At 58.6% G+C, this 17,850-nt stretch overlaps 1 protein-coding gene across 1 annotated transcript in view; it reads right to left on the bottom strand.

Annotated features, from left to right (window-relative positions):
* Positions 1-7,954: 7,954 nt before the first annotated feature.
* INPPL1 (inositol polyphosphate phosphatase like 1) overlaps positions 7,955-17,850 on the bottom strand; it is a 69,393-nt gene continuing 59,497 nt past the window's right edge. The window contains exons 24-28 of the mRNA XM_030556421.1: positions 16,891-16,975; positions 16,017-16,166; positions 14,921-15,680; positions 14,245-14,378; positions 7,955-12,583 (exon numbers count right to left, since the gene is read on the bottom strand). Coding sequence (XP_030412281.1) covers positions 12,490-12,583; positions 14,245-14,378; positions 14,921-15,680; positions 16,017-16,166; positions 16,891-16,975 — 1,223 coding nt within the window. The 3' untranslated portion in view covers positions 7,955-12,489. The remainder of the gene's footprint in view (positions 12,584-14,244; positions 14,379-14,920; positions 15,681-16,016; positions 16,167-16,890; positions 16,976-17,850) is intronic.

Genomic DNA, 17,850 nt, shown 5'->3' with positions numbered 1-17,850 from the left:
GACCCCCCATCCTGAGAGGTAGCAGGGCTCTTCTGTCCACTCCTGGGTCAAAGCTGTGGCGGGAAACCTGATGTAAGTTCAGCACCAACTCCACCTCACCATGGGGAGATGTGGATGGGCACCACGTGTGGCCCCTTCTGAACCCATCCAACTGTTTTCAGGAACTATCAGGCCCAGATCCTTGGGGCCCACTAGAGGAAGGCTCTAGCACCCTCACGCTTAGCCCCAGACCAGAGGGGTGGCCATTTTGAAAGACTATCCGTGGCGATGCTCTTCCCCACTGACTCCTACAATGTAACACTGTGATCGAAAATACCACAGCGGGCAGCTGGCGCCCCGTGGCATTGGACTGGTTTCTCCGTCAAGCCAAGCGAACACTCATTAGCTGGACCCTTGCGACGCCTTCTCCATCCAGTAGAGGGCAGGTTTGAGGCCGCCAGGCAAAGGAGAGGCACTTTCTTTTGGGTGTGGCCAATGCTGATAGTTTCTTTTATTGCTCAATGTTGAATTTCAATCGAGACATTGCCCAGCGGTGGAAGGAGGGAAGAAAGCACTTTATGGCGGGGCTGGGCAGGCCAGCCGACCCTGTCTTGGCATGTACTTGTTGGGCAAGCGAGGATCAGAACAACCGAGGCATGGGGAGGACTGCCCGTGGCTTCTACAGACAGTTGCTGGCAGCGCCTGGATCCACTATCCCAAAATCTACTGCTGCAAGGACCCCAGAGAGCCAGCAGGGACAGCTGGACTGTGCTTCTCAGGTGCAGAAAGCAAACCAGGCCAATATGTCTGTTTAGGACCCCTCATCCCACTGGATGCAAAGCGTTTCACAGACTGCACATAGAGGGACCCCACGCCCGCCCCTCCGACGCTGCGCCTGTTGTCACTGCTCCAGGAAGTGGAGATGAACGCTGTGTCCAAATGGAGCCGCGGAGGGCACTGGAGGGAGGTGGGATGACGTCACGCTTCCGGTGGGCAAGGACCCCAGGACTGGTGACTTTCTGGCAGAGATAAGGGCCACAGTCCATGCATGATTTTGCCTCTTCCCTGGAAGACAACCCCTCCAGCGGCCAGCACTGCTCACTAGCAGGCAGGGTCATGGGGAGCCCCTTGCTTCGGACACCATGTCAGGGCGTTGACTGACTTCCCCGCAGCACAGCATCTCACCCAGCCACCAGGCTGAGGCAGAGTTTGGCCCTGACACTACCAGAAGGACTCCCCCAGCCCATGTGCCTGCACCACCAGGGTATCTCTTGAAGGTCGCTGACCGGGCCCAGCCCTGTTGACCTGGGACGATCTAAGGAGGAATGGCTGCAAATTGCAGACACCTCAGACACTGATATTAATGCCCAGACTGCTTCTGTGCTGCCGGGCTCAGGCCTCTAGTTTTCAAAGATGCCTGTGGAGAGAGCCGTGAGTCATGCCCCTCTTTCCTTGAGGGAGGATGAGGGCAGAGGGAGCTGCATGGTCTTGCCATCTGTAAACCGTTCCAGAAACAGACCATGGGCAATATTAACAAGTATTGAACATCTAGGAGCTTGGGAAGGCCTGAGAGCTGCTGAGGGTAGGGCAGGGCTGGGCTGTGAGTCTAACCAGAACTCAGAAGGGACCAATCCCTGAATGTCTATTGCAGACCCAGAACTCACAGCCACAGCACGCCCAGTCACCACAGCAGTGAGTTCCAAAGATGCCTAATTCAGTGAGGTGCCCAACCCCCACTGGAATATTATAGGAGTTGGGTGCTCGTGCTGGGCACCCCAGCCCATGCTGTAGTCGGTGCCTGTTGTCACAGAGCAGACCCCTGCGGAGGGAGGAAATGGGTCAGAGGAGATGCCGGAGGCTGCCAAGGTCTTGTCACAAAGCCTCTGGCTTCAGGCAGGTGTTGGTCTGGTGTGGCCCTGCTGAGATTAGCATAGCTGCGTGAGCTGGGTGTGTGTGTGTTTGTGTGTGTGTTCTTCACAGAGATGGTGGGTGCCAGATCAGTGCCATTTGTAGTTACAGCCGAAGCCTGTCCCCATGGACACACCCACAAATCTACCTTCCCTTGCCTGACAAACTCCTGAGCATCATGCATGGCCAGTGGCCACTGGCACCAAAGCCCATCGCAGGCGTTCCTAGCCCCAGGGCAGTAGCTCTGCTTGTGGGTTCGTCAGCGGGGAACATCCCTCACTTGGGTGTGGGAGAGGCAAAACAAGAAGAAATATTTAGCCACTCTCCAGTTACATGATGTTATTATGTGTTCAGCCGGTGCTAGGGTGAAGGAGAGATGGGATTCCATCCCTGGAGAATGTAGCTCATAGAGGAACCTACCCACGAAGAACCTCATCTCCGGGGAGGTGCCTGTGTACGGGGAAGGTAAAAGGGTCGTTAGTGTGGAAGAAGCAAAGTCATTAAGGTCCCCTGTAGATCTTAGTAAAAGTTGCGGGGTCGGCTCTGTTGACTTCTGGCGCTTTCTCTGCTGTGAGGAACTGATCACTTTCTGTCCTCAATGACCAGAGTTGAAAGCAGAACATCCCAAAGCGCAGCCCGTAGGGTCAAGCTCATGAATTCAATGAGCCATCTAATAGGGGTGGTGAAGGGTCACCGGCCAACCCCTTTCCACTGAGCACTAGCTACGCAAACACTGCTCACTCATGCTTTTGTGCCTCTCATGGGTTCTTCCCTTGTCCTTGTGCACTCCGCTGGGTTTGGAAGTTCTGCTCCAGTGGTGAGGCCAGGCAAACAGGACACAGCAGGGGCCAGGGGAGAAGGCATATCCCTAATGCCACAGGGGCCAGGCACATGCCCTGTGTTCACAGAGGATGGGGACACTTGGGACCCTACGAGTGGGCTGTTTACCAGGCCCGGGGCATCTTGCTGACTGAGCTATCCCCATCAGGAGTGGCTCCGTAGCCCCTTTGGGCGCTGAGGTCCCCCCTCATTGGACGCTGTACGACTGTTGTTTTTTTTAAAACCTGTTCTGTAATTTATTGAACCCATTTGCCAATTATACTAATCCAAATAAAACTTAATTTATTGAAGAAGCCATCGGCCGACTCTGCTCTTTGGAAAGGGGGGGACAGTAATGTGGTGGGGGAACCCCAGCTTGGACTGGAGAGATGGAGGATGGGGAATGTTACATGCCCCAGCTCACAATCCCAGGGTTAGCAAGGCCAGTTAGTGCCCTGCCCGAAGGTATCTGCACGCCCCCTTCCCTGCAGAGGGCGACAGAAGAAGGTTATGCCGTTGTTTTAGTTTGGGATTCAGACCATACCTAGCATCAATTCCCGGCTCTGGCACAGGGCTCGTCGGGACCTAGGCGTGTGAAGCGGGCTGTCCCGAGTTCCAATCCCAGCTCTAACACCATCTCCCTCTGTGGAGTTGGGCAAGTCCCAGGCCTGCTCTGCGCCTCAGTTTCCCCAATAGTACAATGGGGATAAGTGTCCTGACCCCCTTCCAGAAGGGGGAGGGTCACTAAATGCCTGGAGCGCATTGTGCTGTGAGAGAGCTGTGTCTGTCCATACTCAGCCTTCATGCAACCATGATAAAGAGTCTTCCTCTCGAAGGGAGACGTGAATTCCCAATCTGGGGCGTGGTCAGCAAGAGAGCACCCAAGAATGGGCAGGGGTGAGCTTGAAAGATCAGTTTCTTTTGCACCTTCCTAGCGCTGCTCACGTCACTCACCACTGAAATAAATAATGGAGTGGCTGGAACAGGACTCGATTAATACAGAATGAAAGGGGGGTAATGTCACTAATGCAAATCAGCACATCAGCCCTTCAGACGAATTGGAGATGTTTTTTTCATCCAAGTTTGGTTGATAAAGGCAATAGTGTTGCCATAATTTATTTAGACTTCTGTTGGGTGTTTGACTTGGTACCGCACAACATTGGCTGTTTTGCTCAACGATGTGCTCTCGGGATTATTTGGGGGGGAAGCTCTCTGGCCTGTTTTATACAGGAGGTCATGTTAGATGACCACAGTGGTTCCTATGAAATGCAGCCACCTCTGGGGAGGAACGGGGCAGCTGTTTACTGGCCACGCAGCGCCACAACACAGGGTTTCGGACAGGAAGTGGTGAAGACTACTGGATGTGACTGAACCCAAGGGGGAATTTTAAGGAAGCAACATGGAATTTTACAAATTGGGATTTTGCCAGGAATGTGGGAAACCTCTACTCACCTCCTGAGAAAATGCCCTTGGTCAGTAGCACAGGATGGCTTGGCTGTTTAAGGCCCTGTTCCCAGCTGAGTGCAGAAGCAAGGCATTCTGGGGATGTTAGTTCCCAGGACTGAAGGGAGTTGTATTAGACAGCAATGCATGCTGGGAAAAGGGGTAGTATATAAAAGCGCTCCCTTTGCCCTGGTCAGAGATGGACTGGAGAGGAGAGGAATTGTTGGGAGCTGTCCTCAGCCTCCTGATTCCCCCCCAGGCAACAAGGGTTAGTCGTGGTTGGTGGAGGATGGAGAGGAAAAGCCTGGACCCAAGTTCATTTCTAATCTGGGACTATTGGGGGGACCCTGGCGAGGGTGAATCCTGGGAACAAATGGGGCCTGAGTGGGAGGTGTGGCTTGGAGAACTGGGCCAGGCACTTGCTTTTCTTTCTTGGGGCCCAGGGTGAAAACTGCTGACAGAGAGTGGGTGAGAGACACCCCTCTCCCCCAGAGTGTTGGCTTGATCCTGTTGAGAGGGGAGATGTGGACTCCCCTCCAATTGGACAGGGTGGAGGTTGGCTTGGTTTAGTCAGAGGGTTCAACTGCCCAGGCAGTGAGGGGGAAACTGAGGCACCTATGGACTGGGTGGAAACTCCTTGCTTGCACAGTGCCGGCCCCCAGAAGTGTTTGCTTGAGCGGCTCCTTGCAGCAGAGCAGCCCCATCTGGGTTAAAGGAAGAGGCGGCAGAGCCTGGTTCGGGCAGAGCTGTCGCAAAGCTGGGTCCATCTGTGCCCTGACTGCTCTTGAGAATGGCTAAGGGGCTGCTCCTGTCAGGGCTTGTCACTGAGCAGCCTGGCCGGGTGACCCTGAGCTGCTTGGCCTGGGAACAAATGAGACTGTTTCCAGCTCCTCAAGGGGGTCGGGAATTGGGGGTCAGGATGTCCTTGTCTCCAACAGGCTGTGCGGAAAGACTATAGGGGAGCAGTCTGCGGAGACTCAGCATTGTGGCCTATCACTGTAGTACAACCATCCCTTCTGCCTCGGGGAACGTGAGCCTCCCACCGGCCTCTTCCTACCCAGCGTTCCCCATAAATCCCTGTGCTCCTGTGACCCCCCTCCCGGACTTTCTTCACTGGCTTTGGCTGGGCGCTTTCCAGCCATCGTGCTCTGAGACTTGGGCCCTGTTCAACTCAGGCAAAGTCAAGGCCCTCCAGGCGTATCCTGAGAAGGCCCCTCTCCATGGTGGGCTCCCTGGCCCATAGACATCACATCTCTAAGGGACGTGGAACCCTCCACACTGGAGACCTTCAGCACCTCCGAACTGAAGCCAGGAAAGGCTGAAATTCCCCCATTTACGTGGCCCATATTCAGGCAAGAAATAAGAGGGGGATGCCCCAGGGACCTCATCTCTGCAGTCCACAGGCAGGTGACTCATGCTAAGGCCCTGCCAATACCCTGGCCTGGGGGAAAATTGCTTTGACCCCGAAGGTGCTCTTCAAGCCAGGCCTGTGTATGTGAGTACGAGATTAGGGCATTTAATGGTGGCTGGGCCTCTTGAGTATGGTGAGAAAATAAGCCAGGCAGAGCTGTCAAGGGAGGAGATTGCAGAGAAGGCTGGTGTTTCCATGGCACCTCCTGTGCTGGACAGTCCCAAATGCCTGATAAACTGTCCTTTAACAGACCGCTTTTGTCTGGGGTTAGGTGGAGGTAAAGGTCCAATCCTGCCTTCCACGTGTGATCGCGGGGACTCCTTGCGGAAGGATCTCTCGTGAATAAGGGCAGACTTTGTGTCAGCCAGCAGAAATGGGACAGATCCATTTGGTCAGCTAGCTCCCAGCCCCAGCGCACGGTGGCTTCTGACTGCAGTTACCAGCACCTGGTCAAATCCAGTCTTTGCTGCCCCAAAACATGGAGCTTCCATCACTCCTGGGAGAGACTCCCCAGCCTCAAGCAGCTTTCCCCTTCCTAGGCCTTGTCCACACTGGGGATTTCTGACCATGGGTGGCCCAGCCAGGGATGCAACTGCACCAGTGCAAACGCCCAAGGTCAACCTTCAACCTAAGGGTACGTCTACATGGCAATTAAATACCCAGGGCTGACCAGGGTCAGCTGACATGGGCTGGCCAGGGGTGCTTAATCACCGTGTAGTGGTTTTCAAACTTTTTTTCTGGCAACCCAGTTGAAGAAAAATTTTGATGCCCGTGACCCAACAGAGCTGGGGATGAGGGGCTTGGGGTGTGGGGGTGGCTCAGGGCTGGGGCAGAGGGTTGGAAGGTGGGGGTGAGGGCTGTAGGGTGGGGCCGGGATTGAGGGTTCAGAATGGGTGGAGCTCGGGGTTGGGAGGGGGCTCCAGGTTTTGGGGAGGGCTCAGGGCTGGGGCAGCGGGTTGGGGTGCAGGATGGGGGTCAGGGCTCTGGGATGGGGGTGCAGGCTCTGGAGTGGGGCCAGGGATGAAGGTTTGGGCTGCAGAAAGGGGGTCCAGGTTTTGGGGGGGCTCAGGGCTGGGGCTGGGGCACGGGCTTACCTCAGGCAGCTCCTGGTCAGGGATGCAGAGGCAGGCTTCCTGTCTGTCCTGGCAGTGCAGACCACACTGTGTCCCAGAAGCGGCCAGCAGCAAGTCCAGCTCCTAGGTGGAGGCGCACAAGTGGCTCCTCATGACTCTTGCCACCAGGCACCGTCCCCACAGCTCCCATTGGCCGGGAACTGACCAATGGGAGTGCAGAGCTGGTGCTTGGGGTGGGGGCAGTGTGCAGAGCCCTGTGGCCCCCACACCTAGGAGCCGGACCTGCTGCTGGCGGCTTCCAGGGCACAGTGTGGTGTGGAACAGGTAGGGGACTAGTCCATCGTAGCCAGGCAGCACCACCGATGGGACTTAACGTCTCAGTCAGTGGTGCTGACCAGAGCGTCCGTGGCCCCAGGCCTTACGTTCTGTACTGGGTCGCGACCCACAGTCTGAAAACCACTGCTCTAAGAAACTATTTGCTTTGACCTGGTGGCCTCTGCTTGAAACCAGGTAAGAATTAATGCAAATCCTGGCTCAACCTGTCTACATCAGGCCTGGCCATGGTGACTAAAATTGGAGCAAATGGTGAGTGTCATCCCCTTCTCCTATCTATCCCCCCCTTGTCCGTGCCTGTGTGTGGAAAAGTGAATTTAAAACTGTGAGGTTGGAATACGGCCATTCTGGAGGATCCCTGGATTCCAGGATATAGAGAATTAAAAGCTCCAAGCACAACCTGACCCAATGGCCCAGATTCCCTGACCAGCTGGTGGATGTAGTAGCAGCAAGTGTTAATGTCTCATTCTGAAGAAGTTAGAGAGGGCAGGATTCAAAATTGGGCTTATAAAAAGACGACTTGCTGAGTCACTGTCTTGGAGCCAACAGACCCCAAATTGCAATGCACCCATCTCTGGGGAGGAACACAGCAGCTGTTTAACAGCGCACAGCAACATGGCTTGCCAGTTTGGAGCAGGAAATGAAGGCGCACAGCGTATCTGCTTGAGACTGCAGGGGGAACTAAGGGAGGCGGGATCAATGTTACTGAGACGGAATTTGAACAGGACGTGAGATCTATCACGCTGTGGGAGCTTTAACGAGCAGAAATAGTGAGGCCTTTGGTTTTACCCACCACCTGCACGCTGGCACTCCCTTCCTACACAGCACCATGGACGGAATTAGGTCAGTACAGAGTCAAAGGGAAGTGCACCACCTATTGACTCACCAGCATGACTTCTGCTGCAGCTGGGTGGGTCTTGCATGGGTCTCCCATCCCAGCAGTGACCCAGCCTGAGACGGAGGGAGGGAGAAAACACAGCAGTTTCTAAGCAAACAAGCCCTTTTATTACTTCAGAATGTGATACTCCTGGACATAAAAAGTGAACATCTCGCAAAGTCTTCAGATCCTAACACTTAAAATTCTCATCTCCTGCCTCCCCCAAGAAATAATATTAAGCATAAGAGAGTTTCAAATAACAATTAAATTAAACATTAAAAAAATAGCTCGTGATTTCAACCACAACAAAAAACACAACACGACGGTAGTTTAGTAGGATTAAAGTCACACCAAACGCCTCGCTAACAAAGAGACAAGGTGGGGTGCAGAGAGCCTGTCAGGCCTCACGGGGACCAGCTCCTTCCCGTGCCTGATAGCTAAACCGCACTGGAAACAAACACATCCTTCATTTCTCTGTGAGAGCCACTTCATCACCATTGGAGATTCTCCTTGGGATGGGCAAAGGCTCCAGTGACCTAGCGGAGTCCTCCAAGGGTTGGATATGTCTCTTGGGGCATATATGCTCACCTCTGGCTCTGGAAAAGCAGATGAGCACCACTGCCTCCATGGGGAAACTGAGGCACAGAGCGGTGAAATGAGCAGGCGAAAGGGCCAGGCAAGCAAGTCGGCATGAGAGCTGGGAACAGAAGCCAGGGCTCCTGACTCCTACTCCCATGTCCACAAACCAGTAGCTCAGAACAGCCTCTGAACAAGGTTCCAGTCCATCCTAGCCCAGAGACAGCTGTGCTAACACAGGGACAGTAGCCAGCCATGTTTCACTGACACCGACAGGCAGGTCCTCATTGGAACCAAATCACAGTGACGATCCCTTTGGTCGGAAAGGGAAATCGGTGAGCAGGGACCTGCCCTCAGCACCAACCTAAGGGGCTGTCCCCCTTGGCAGCTGGTGTCTTGAAATGAGAACTGCTTAAAACTGAAATTGTGAACAAACTCAGACACCTGAGTTCTGGCCGTGCTCTGGCCTTTCGCCCGTCCTTAAGGCTTGATCTCTCCCTGTGCCACTCAGCGCATCCCCTGGGATCTTCCTGATGGCTAACAGGGAAAGGGGCCTAGAGAAAGTCAAGGAGGCAGCCCGCAAGGGGCTGAAAGACACTCACCCTGCCTGGAGAGCTGGCCGCAACATCATCCAGCAACAGCTTCCGGCCACCACCACTGCCTCAGGCCAGATTCAAACTCGCCACAAAGCAGGGGGGCTTTGTATCGGCCCCCCACGCCACAGGCCTTACACTGCGGGATTGACCCCATGCGCAGCTGGCTCCAGAGGAGTCAGAGGAGACGGCTGTTAACACCACATGCTTGCTCAATGCCTTTGGGTCCCCGTCGGGTGGCTGGTCCAGATTAGCAGCCTGCCATTGCCACGAGCTAATGGAGACGGGGTTGGTGCCAGTGGGCGAGGGTGGGGCTGATGGGGCATGGGGTCTTGCCTCACGTGGCCCACGCTGGGGAGGGTTGAGTCACCCAAGCCTAGTGAAGAGTGGGGGTGAGTGCCCCATTGCCTGCGTTCCCGCTTGGAACACGTTGGCCAAGCAGCCACCCATGCGCTGCCAGCATCCAGCAACCAGGCTGATGTGCCTGGCCGTGGTGGCCGGGGAGGGGTGAACTATGTTCCTCTTCAGGCCCTCGCTGGCAAAGAGCTCAGGGTAGGGCCTGCCCCGTCTCCATCCACCCCAGGGCCTTGCAGACCAACCTCTTCAGTGCCACAAGGGGCTGCCCAAGAGCCCGGGTCAGTTACAAAGTGGCAGGTGGAGAATAGCTGGGAGGAGGCTGCGAAGAAATGGGGTTATGCCTCAGCAGCTAGAGCCTGTGTGGGCGGCGATGGGGGCGATCTCAGCTGTCTACACATGGCAGTGGAATGACCCACCCCGGCTCTGTGATTTAACAGGTGCCTATAAACGCTCTGGCGCTTGTGGGGTGCCGGAGCTCCACTCCCTGAAGGAAACTGGCACAGCTGAGTTTGGCAAAGGAGCCGCTTATGGTACTGGGAGAGCTATGATGTCCTTTGCAGTTACAATCTCAAGGCATTAGTGAAATAGCCTCAGTTTCCCTCTCCCCCAGCACACAGAGGAGCGGTTGGACGGGGCCTTGGGCATCTTGGCTTCTGAAGTGGGAAAAGAACCCAGGTGTCCGGAGCCCCAGTCCCTGGCATTAGAACCTTGGCCCTGCCTGGCTTGAAGGGAGGCAGCTGGGGTCCTAGACTCACTTTGGATTCGCTCAGCAGCAGGCGAGGACGCTACAGACACCGGCCAGCGCTGCACCCAGTTTGTGATTTAGAACCAATTCCGTTAAAATGGAGCAAACTCTAGTACATGTGCTCTTAAGCCAATTGCAGCCCAGTTTCTATCCATTTATCTTAATTCAGCAAGGACTCAAAGCTAACGTACATGGATATAAACCGAGTTTAATTTGGATTAAGGACTCTGACACTATGTTTTGCTCTGGTTCAACTAAACCGGTTTGAAATAACACTTTCAGTCAAGCGGGTGCAACTTTGCTGTAGCCTGTCTCAGCTGCCACGTCCTCCCACTCTCTGCTGGCAGCTCAGACTGGTGAGTAAAGACTTGATGCCAGTGGAAGGACTTGCTCTCCAGCCAGCAGCACATGGGGCAGGGCTGTGGCCCTCGCAGGCACCTGAGCTTGCTGCCCCAATATCTAACTAACTAATGTGATGCAGGCAGGCACAGAGAACATGAACTCGGGGCTTGTCTTTGCTGCAGCAGGAACTCACGTTGTAACTCGGGTGTTGCCCCTAGCTTGAGTCCTGCCTCCACACCAAACCCCACATGTAGGCTGGCCCGCCAGGGGTACAAGCTACAGCTCGAGCGAGCTGAATGCAGCAGCTGCTCCCCTGACCCCTCTGCAGTGTGGATGCAGGTGAGCACCACTCTCCAGAGCTGGCAGTCCTCCGACAATTCCCCTTGTGGGCCCAGAAAGGACAGGCGGGTTCTCCCACGCTTCCCTGGGAAACGCCCCCTCACTCATTGCAGCGCTAAAGCCCACGGGTGTGCCCCTAGACGTTGCCGACCCGAGGGGGGGAATAAAGCGCCGGGTACAAACGCTGCCCCTTGCTCTCGTGGACGGCGGGCACAGATGAAGGCAGGACCCTTGGGTCCCCATGCCCGGTGAGGAGCAGCTAGAAGACAGGGCAGCAGGAGGCAGTGCATGGAGCCTGGCTAGACGCCTGATGGGCAGGGCTGAGCTGGCAGGAAGGATGCCAGGGAAGATTGGCCAGCGGGTGGCGCACTAGCCTGGGTTTAATTCCTGGGTTGGGGGCAACCTGGGTTTAATTCCTGCTCTGCCACAGACTTCCTTTGATCCTGGGTGTGGCCCTGGCTACACTAGGAGTGCTTTAGCGGGATCCTAAGGCGTAACTACGCTACAGCCGGGGAGGAGAGGAGAAAATGGGGGCCAGAGGAGGATGGAGGACTCAGGAGTGAGTGGAGGGACCATTGCCCCCGCCATGGGCTCCCACAGTCAAGCAGAAGAGCTGAGATAGTCTTTACTCCCCCACTGAGCCTAGACCCTGCTGCCCACTCCAATTCTTCGCTGGGTCAGAGGCACTGGGCGGAAAGACCGTTCCTGACGCAGACAGCCCTCCCTGGCTAACCACATGGCTGGGACGTATCCCAGGATGCTGAGGCGCCTGGCGGGAGACAGGGGGCGGCTGTTTTGTCATGACTCCCATGGGGAAAGATCCAGCGCACTGGCAGGGAATTCCTCCTCGGCTCCGGGCCAAGCCTCCCAGGTTAATTCCAGCCTCTGACTCCCAGTCAGAGCCTGTCCCCAATTCCCCACCCTCCGGGCGGATGCAGGCTCGTGTCCCCACTTAGGCAGCTCGCGTACCCCCCTCAATAGAGCGCTCCAGCCCCTTGCTCAGCCTGGTTGCTCTCTGGTGCCTGGAGCACTGTAACCCAGTGGCACCTATGCCCGGGGAAGAGGGAGAGGCCCTGCCCGCCGCTGCCCACAGCGCTGCGAGCCCGCGGGATGCAGGGGGGCAGGAAAGGGCCTGGCTTGGCTGAAGGGGAAACTCTTTACAAAGGAGGAGGAGAGGCCTAAACTGGAGCAAGCCTAGGCTGCCTGGCAATGAAACAAGACAAACTTTCTTCCCCTGGTTCAATAAATACGCAATAACTTAGGCAGCAGAGTGCCCTGCTCCCTGGCCTAGGTCACTTCCAGCCCCCAGCTGTGGGACTGCTCAGCCCACGTGCAGCTCTCTGCCCGCTCCCACCTGTCGCCCCCTTGCTCTGGGTTGGCTCAGGCCTGATTCCTCCAGGAAGCCATGGGAGGCGAGGACAGGTAGGATCTGGGTTGCGGTGGGGTGGCTCCTCCCCACTCCGCTCCCACAGCCCCATCTCTGGGGTGCCCCCTGCAGATGCAGCACTAAACCAGTGTCCCATGGGGATGCAGCTCGTGGCTGCCTCGAGTCCCCTCCCTCCCCGCCAGGGGGAGGGGGGTGCAGGCACAGTGAAAGCCCCCGAGATCCCGACGTAGGAGGGCGCAGGAGGGGGACGGGGGATGCGAACAGGAGCGGCACGCCCAGGCCCTGGTGTGGGAGACACAGATTCCTGCTACTTCCTGAGCTTCAGCAGGTTCTCCAGCAGGAGGCGCTTGTGGTTGGGATCCAGCACCCCGGCCTCCTCCAGGTCCTCGTCCGTGATGTCACTGGAAGGGGGGGAGAGGACAGGAGTCAGCAGCCGGCCCCAATGCGGCCCCAGAAATCAGGTGACTAAATAGCCCCCCTCTGATGGAGAAGCACAGACATCGATTAACCCTCGCAGCACCCCCACCCCGACAGCCACAGGTGGGGGATATTATTTACCCATATGAGTCACTGGCAGAGCCCCAAATAGAACCCAGGCGTCCTGGCTCATGGTCCCCTGCTGTAACCACTAGGAAACACTTCTCTGACTTCTCACGTCACCAAGAAGACCCAGGCATCAGTGAGATCCCCCCAGAGCATGCTTCTGAGATGCCTGGAGAAAGCAGGGTTTGCCAACAGGGACCCCTGCCTGGGGTCAGTGACCCTTCCCTGCCAGGAAGGCTGGTGGCGCCTACCCGATGCCCTTCCCTGCCGAGACCTCCGCTGTGGGCAGACATGGCACCGTCACCCCACTACAGCGGGACAGCAGCGGGCGTCAGACGACCAGAGCCGTGCACCAAAGCTGTGCCATGTGGCAGATAACCAGGTGTCTGGACAAGAGGCACCTTGCACTACACGCCTGCACTCGAGGACCAAGCCCCAATAGAGGACCATATAGACTGCTGCTCCTGTCAGCTGATCCTGCGCTGGGGGAAGGTCCCCGGTTCTGCAAGTCAGTGGCGCCCCCTAGTGGCAAAAAGGCCAAACTTCCACCCTGTGCTCCCAAACCCGTCAGCATGCTGGGATGGAGAGCGAAGGCCCCGGAGAGCCAGGATGTTGGCATGCCAGGTCCATAAAACAGGATGTGCCCCCAACAGCTGGCATTTGCTAAGATCCCGGGCAACCAGGAGATGTCTCTACTCATCCGTTCTCCTCCTTGTACCCTCCTACCCCGCCCCCTCCCCATTCATCATGCTGCCCCTTACTGCCCCCGCCAACCGGGCAGATGTAGCTTGTTCAATCCCCCCGCCCCAGCGCTGGTGTCGCTCTCCGTGGCAGGCTGGGGCGATCTCACCAGCGAGGCTGTCCCCTCCCTTCCCCGTGGCCTGTGTCACTGGTGGCTATCCCGTCACAGAGGCTGATTGCTCTCCCCACCGGGTGTCTCGCCCCTTCCTGCACCTTATGTTCCCCGCTCCCATGGACTATCTCGAGGGCCCGACCAAATTCACAACTGTGAAAGACACATCACGGACCGCAAACTCAGACCTCCCCCATGAAATCAAGCTATTGGAGGGGAGGGAGAGGGGCAGGCCTCCCCGTGCACCGGGCTCCAGCTGCTAGTCCTGGGACGGGACACAGCCGCTCTCGAGGGGAGATCAGACCCACCTCCGGGTACCTTCTCCAACTGCAGGAAGCTCTGTGGCTGCACAGAATGAGGGTAGCAATCCTGCGACCCCCCTACAACCGCTTTGTGACCCCCCACAACCTCCTTTTGGGTCAGAACCCCCACGGTTACAACACCCTGAAATTTCAGATGTAAACCTCTGAAAATATGAAATTGACTCATTTTAAAACTCTCTGGCTGTGAAATGGACCCTGAGTTTGGTAGGACCCCAGCTGTCTCCATCCCCGCCCCCTAGGATGTGCCCATCTTCACTGCCCTGCCCCCAGCTTGGGCTCACTGCTCCTGCCAAGCCAGCGTCCCCCTGAGCAGGGTGGTGATGGTCAGGCCAGGCCCCCTCACCTGAGGAACTCCAGGTCGTCCCAGCCGTTGTGAATCAGCCCCTCCTCGTACCTCTCCAGCCCGAGGGCCAGGAGCCATTCGCCCACGCTGCACTCGCTCAGGCTGGAGCTGCTCCTCCCTCCCTGGCCCAGCGCCTACGCAGAGCAGATTGGCACAGTGCATCAGGCACCACGGGGCTCCAGCTGCCCCACCCCAGCCCCCCGGGACCCTCCTGTGCCAAGCAAGGGGGCTAGTGCAAGCCTTACTGCCTGCTCTGTGCATGGGAAAATCCGACTAACCCAGGGCCTGGCTCTAGCACCTTCCCCAGGCACTTTGGACTGATGAATTCATGCCCCGAGGGGTTGGGCAGTATCTGCAGGCCCATTCTCCAGATGGGAAAACCGAGGCCCAGAGCAGGCCAGTGAGCTACCCGTGGCCATGCAGTGAGTCAGTGGCAGAGCTGGGAGGAGAACTCAATTCCCCTGACTCCTGGGGACAAGACCAGGTGGAAGCCAGGGGAAGGGGACGTCAATTCCAGAGCTGCTGAGACCCCTCGGCCTTCAGCCATTTAAACCTGGGGCCTCTTAGCCACAGCAGCTTGGCTGAGTTTGCCCCCATGTGCATCGCTGAGGGACCCCAGAGGGAGGGCGCTGGGACCCCTGATCTCATAGGGCCTGTGACAAGCTCCTGCAAGTACCTCTTCAGCCAGGTCCTCCTCGATGCTCTCCCGGATGGAACGGGGCGGGAAGGTGATGGGCCGGCTGTAGTCGGGGTGCATGCACCTGGGGGGCAGGTCCAGCCGCCCTTTGCTGAGCAGATGTGGGGCCGGCCGGCCCTGCTGCTCCCGCCCCAGGCCGCTGCCCCCTTTGCTACCTGGATAATCCACCTCGCTCAGGGTCTTGGCCATCTGCAGCACCGAACAGGAGCGATCGTCCAGGAGGCCTCCCTGAGCCTGGGGGGCACTGGGGGGCTCCACCAGGAAGCCAGGTCCGGGGGGGAGGGGAGGCCTTGGGTGTAGCTTGGGTGGGGCCAGCTTGGACTCCAAGGGGTCGCTGAAGGCCACAGCAGCCCAGGGCTTGGCAGTGCCGGGCTCCTCCCTGCCAGCTGCCCCACCCAGGTCCTTGGCGCTGGCGTAGAGAGGGTTTTCAGACACCTCAAACTCCACGGCCTTGGGCAGGGGCGGGGGTGGGAAGTCGGGGGGCGGCAGGTTGAGGGTGCCTGTGTCCTCGTCGGAGGAGCTCTCCTCGCCCCGGCCTGGGAGCGGCTGGCGGCGCCGCTCTGGCTGCACAGGCACCGTGATCTGCACTTTGTTCTTGGGGGCCGGCCCCTTGGAGGGGGTGGGGGGATCCGCAGCCAGCAGCTGATGTGGGACCCCCTCCAGCACGTAGTAGGCTGGGTTATTGAAGCTGTTCTTCGTGGGGCCGCCGTCGGGCTCTGAGGCCGAGTCCTGCTTGGACCTGAGGGCACAGGACGGGAGAGTGAGGCCAAGGGGCAGGCAGGAGAAGCTGGTCCATGCAGCCCGCAGGCTCTTTGGGGCAGGGACTGTCTCTCGCTATGGGGTATACACAGGGCTCAGGCCCCCCTCTCAGCTGCTCCCTGGCTCTGGAGGACTCCTCTACCCCAGGCATCTCTCCCCGATGGGACGGTCCCTGGCAGCCCCTGGAGACGTCACCACCGAGGCACTTAGGCCCCCCCTCGGGGGGATGTCCTGCCAGCTCTCTGGTGAGAGGCTGCATTGTTCTAGCTCACGGTGGTACCAAGGGGACTGGGGGCCCAGCTTATCCCTCACTGACCTGGTCTGAGAGGTCTCCTCCCTGGAGGTGCCGCGGAGCGGGGCTGGCAGGCGGCCAGCAGTCAGGGTGCTGGGCTTCTCCGGCTCGTCAGACAGCTTCCCGAGGGGGCAGGCTGCCGTCTCCCCCGGCAGGGGCTTCCGTCCGGCGGATCTAGCAGAGAGGGGGAGACTATTGGTCAGTGGAGGCAGGGCCCGTCCATACCCTCCCAGTGCTCCAAGACTGACCCCCGCGTTGTGGGGCTGCTTCATCCGTCGTGAGGCAGGGCTGAGCCTGAGGGGGGAACTGCGGGCCCCGGAGAGACACCTTCAGGGAGGAGAGGCCCAACCCACCTGGGTGCTGACGTCCAGGCCAGGGCTGCCTAGCACCAAGCCCGGTGAGGCGTGGGCCCAACTCCAGGGCTAGAAAGCTGCCCCGCAGCCCATCCCCGCGGGCCCAGGCCAGCCTGTACCCTACGGTCTATTCGCCAGCGCTTCAGACATCACCGGGGATCAAACCCCCGCAGGACTTCCCCAGCTGTACACAGCCAGCACCGCACTACGCCAGTGGGCTGCACTGTTACCCGCTGCCCTTCACCCCAAACCTTCCAGCCCCAGACAACCCTGTCTGCTCCTAGGAAGCTTCTTCAGCCAGGGTCCTGCCCCAAAAGCCATCCCCACCCCAGCAGGGTGGACCCCGCACTGCTCGCTGATCTCCCCTGAGACCAGGCCAGTGCAGAGGGTCACTGACCGTCCCCGTGAGTGACAGGGCTGACCGGACAGACACGCCCCCCGGGTATCCCTCCCCCAGGAGGAGAGCACCCTCCCACCCCCACCCCACCTGGCTTCTTCCTGGAGCGGCATTGCCACAGCCCGAACCCACCCCAGCCCACTCTTACTTGGCGTGCTCCTGGCTGGCCCGGGAGACCAGCGGCAGCTTCCCCTTGGCAGCTCCTGTTTCGTCCTTGTCGATGCTGATCCACTCTGCGGGCGGGAGAGACGCACACGTTCAGCGGCGGAGCAGGCCCCACTTAGCTCATTTGGTGCCTTGCCTTTGGGCACCCGGGCCTGGCTGGCTTGATGCAGTCCCAGGCCATGAGGATCCCACCCCCTGGCCCTTGGAGGGCTCCTTCTACCCACCTGGCACCATCTCGCTGGCTCCCCAGCTCTGGGGGTGAGTGGGAAACTCAGCCCCCAGAGTCCTTGTCTCTCAGGCACCCTCAGCGGTGGCGAGATGGAGTCACCCCCAGCCACTCACTAGATCAGAGGTGGGCAAACTACAGCCCACGGGACCCTCCTGCCCAGCCCGAGCGCCTGGCCCAGAAGGCTAGCCCCCCAACCCCCCCCCCCACAGCCTCAGCTCACCCCACCACTGGTGCAATGCTCTGGGCGGCAGGGCTGCGAGCTCTTGCCGGGCCTGACCCGGTCTCTGCGCTGCGTGGTGGCGTGGCTGGCTCCAGCCGGACGGCACGGCTGCCTGTTCTGGTGGTCTGGGCAGCGTCGCCAGCCACCAGTGCTCCAGGCAGTGGGGATTGGATAGAGGGCAGGCGAGTTTGGGGTGGTGGTGTAGATAGGGATCGGGGTGGTCAGACGGTGGGAAACAGGGGGTTGAATGGGGGAAGGAGTCCGGGGGGGCAGTCAGGGAGGGTTGGATGGGGCAGCAGGGGGCAGTGAAGGGACAGGGAGGGATGGATGGGGCAGAGATCCTGGGGGGCAGTCAGGAGGGGGGGTTGGATGGGGCAGCGGGGGGCAGTCAGGGGCAGGGGTTCCAGGGGCAGTCAGAGAGAAGGAGTGTTTGGATGGGGCTGGGGTCCTGGGGGGGCCATCAGGGGACAGGGAATCAGGGGGTTGGATGGGGG

Source organism: Gopherus evgoodei, chromosome 1, assembly GCF_007399415.2.
Source record: "Gopherus evgoodei ecotype Sinaloan lineage chromosome 1, rGopEvg1_v1.p, whole genome shotgun sequence".
NCBI classification, from domain to species: Eukaryota; Metazoa; Chordata; order Testudines; family Testudinidae; genus Gopherus; species Gopherus evgoodei.
Note: the sequence above shows the minus strand (reverse complement) of the source record. Positions and strands in the feature narration are given on the sequence as shown.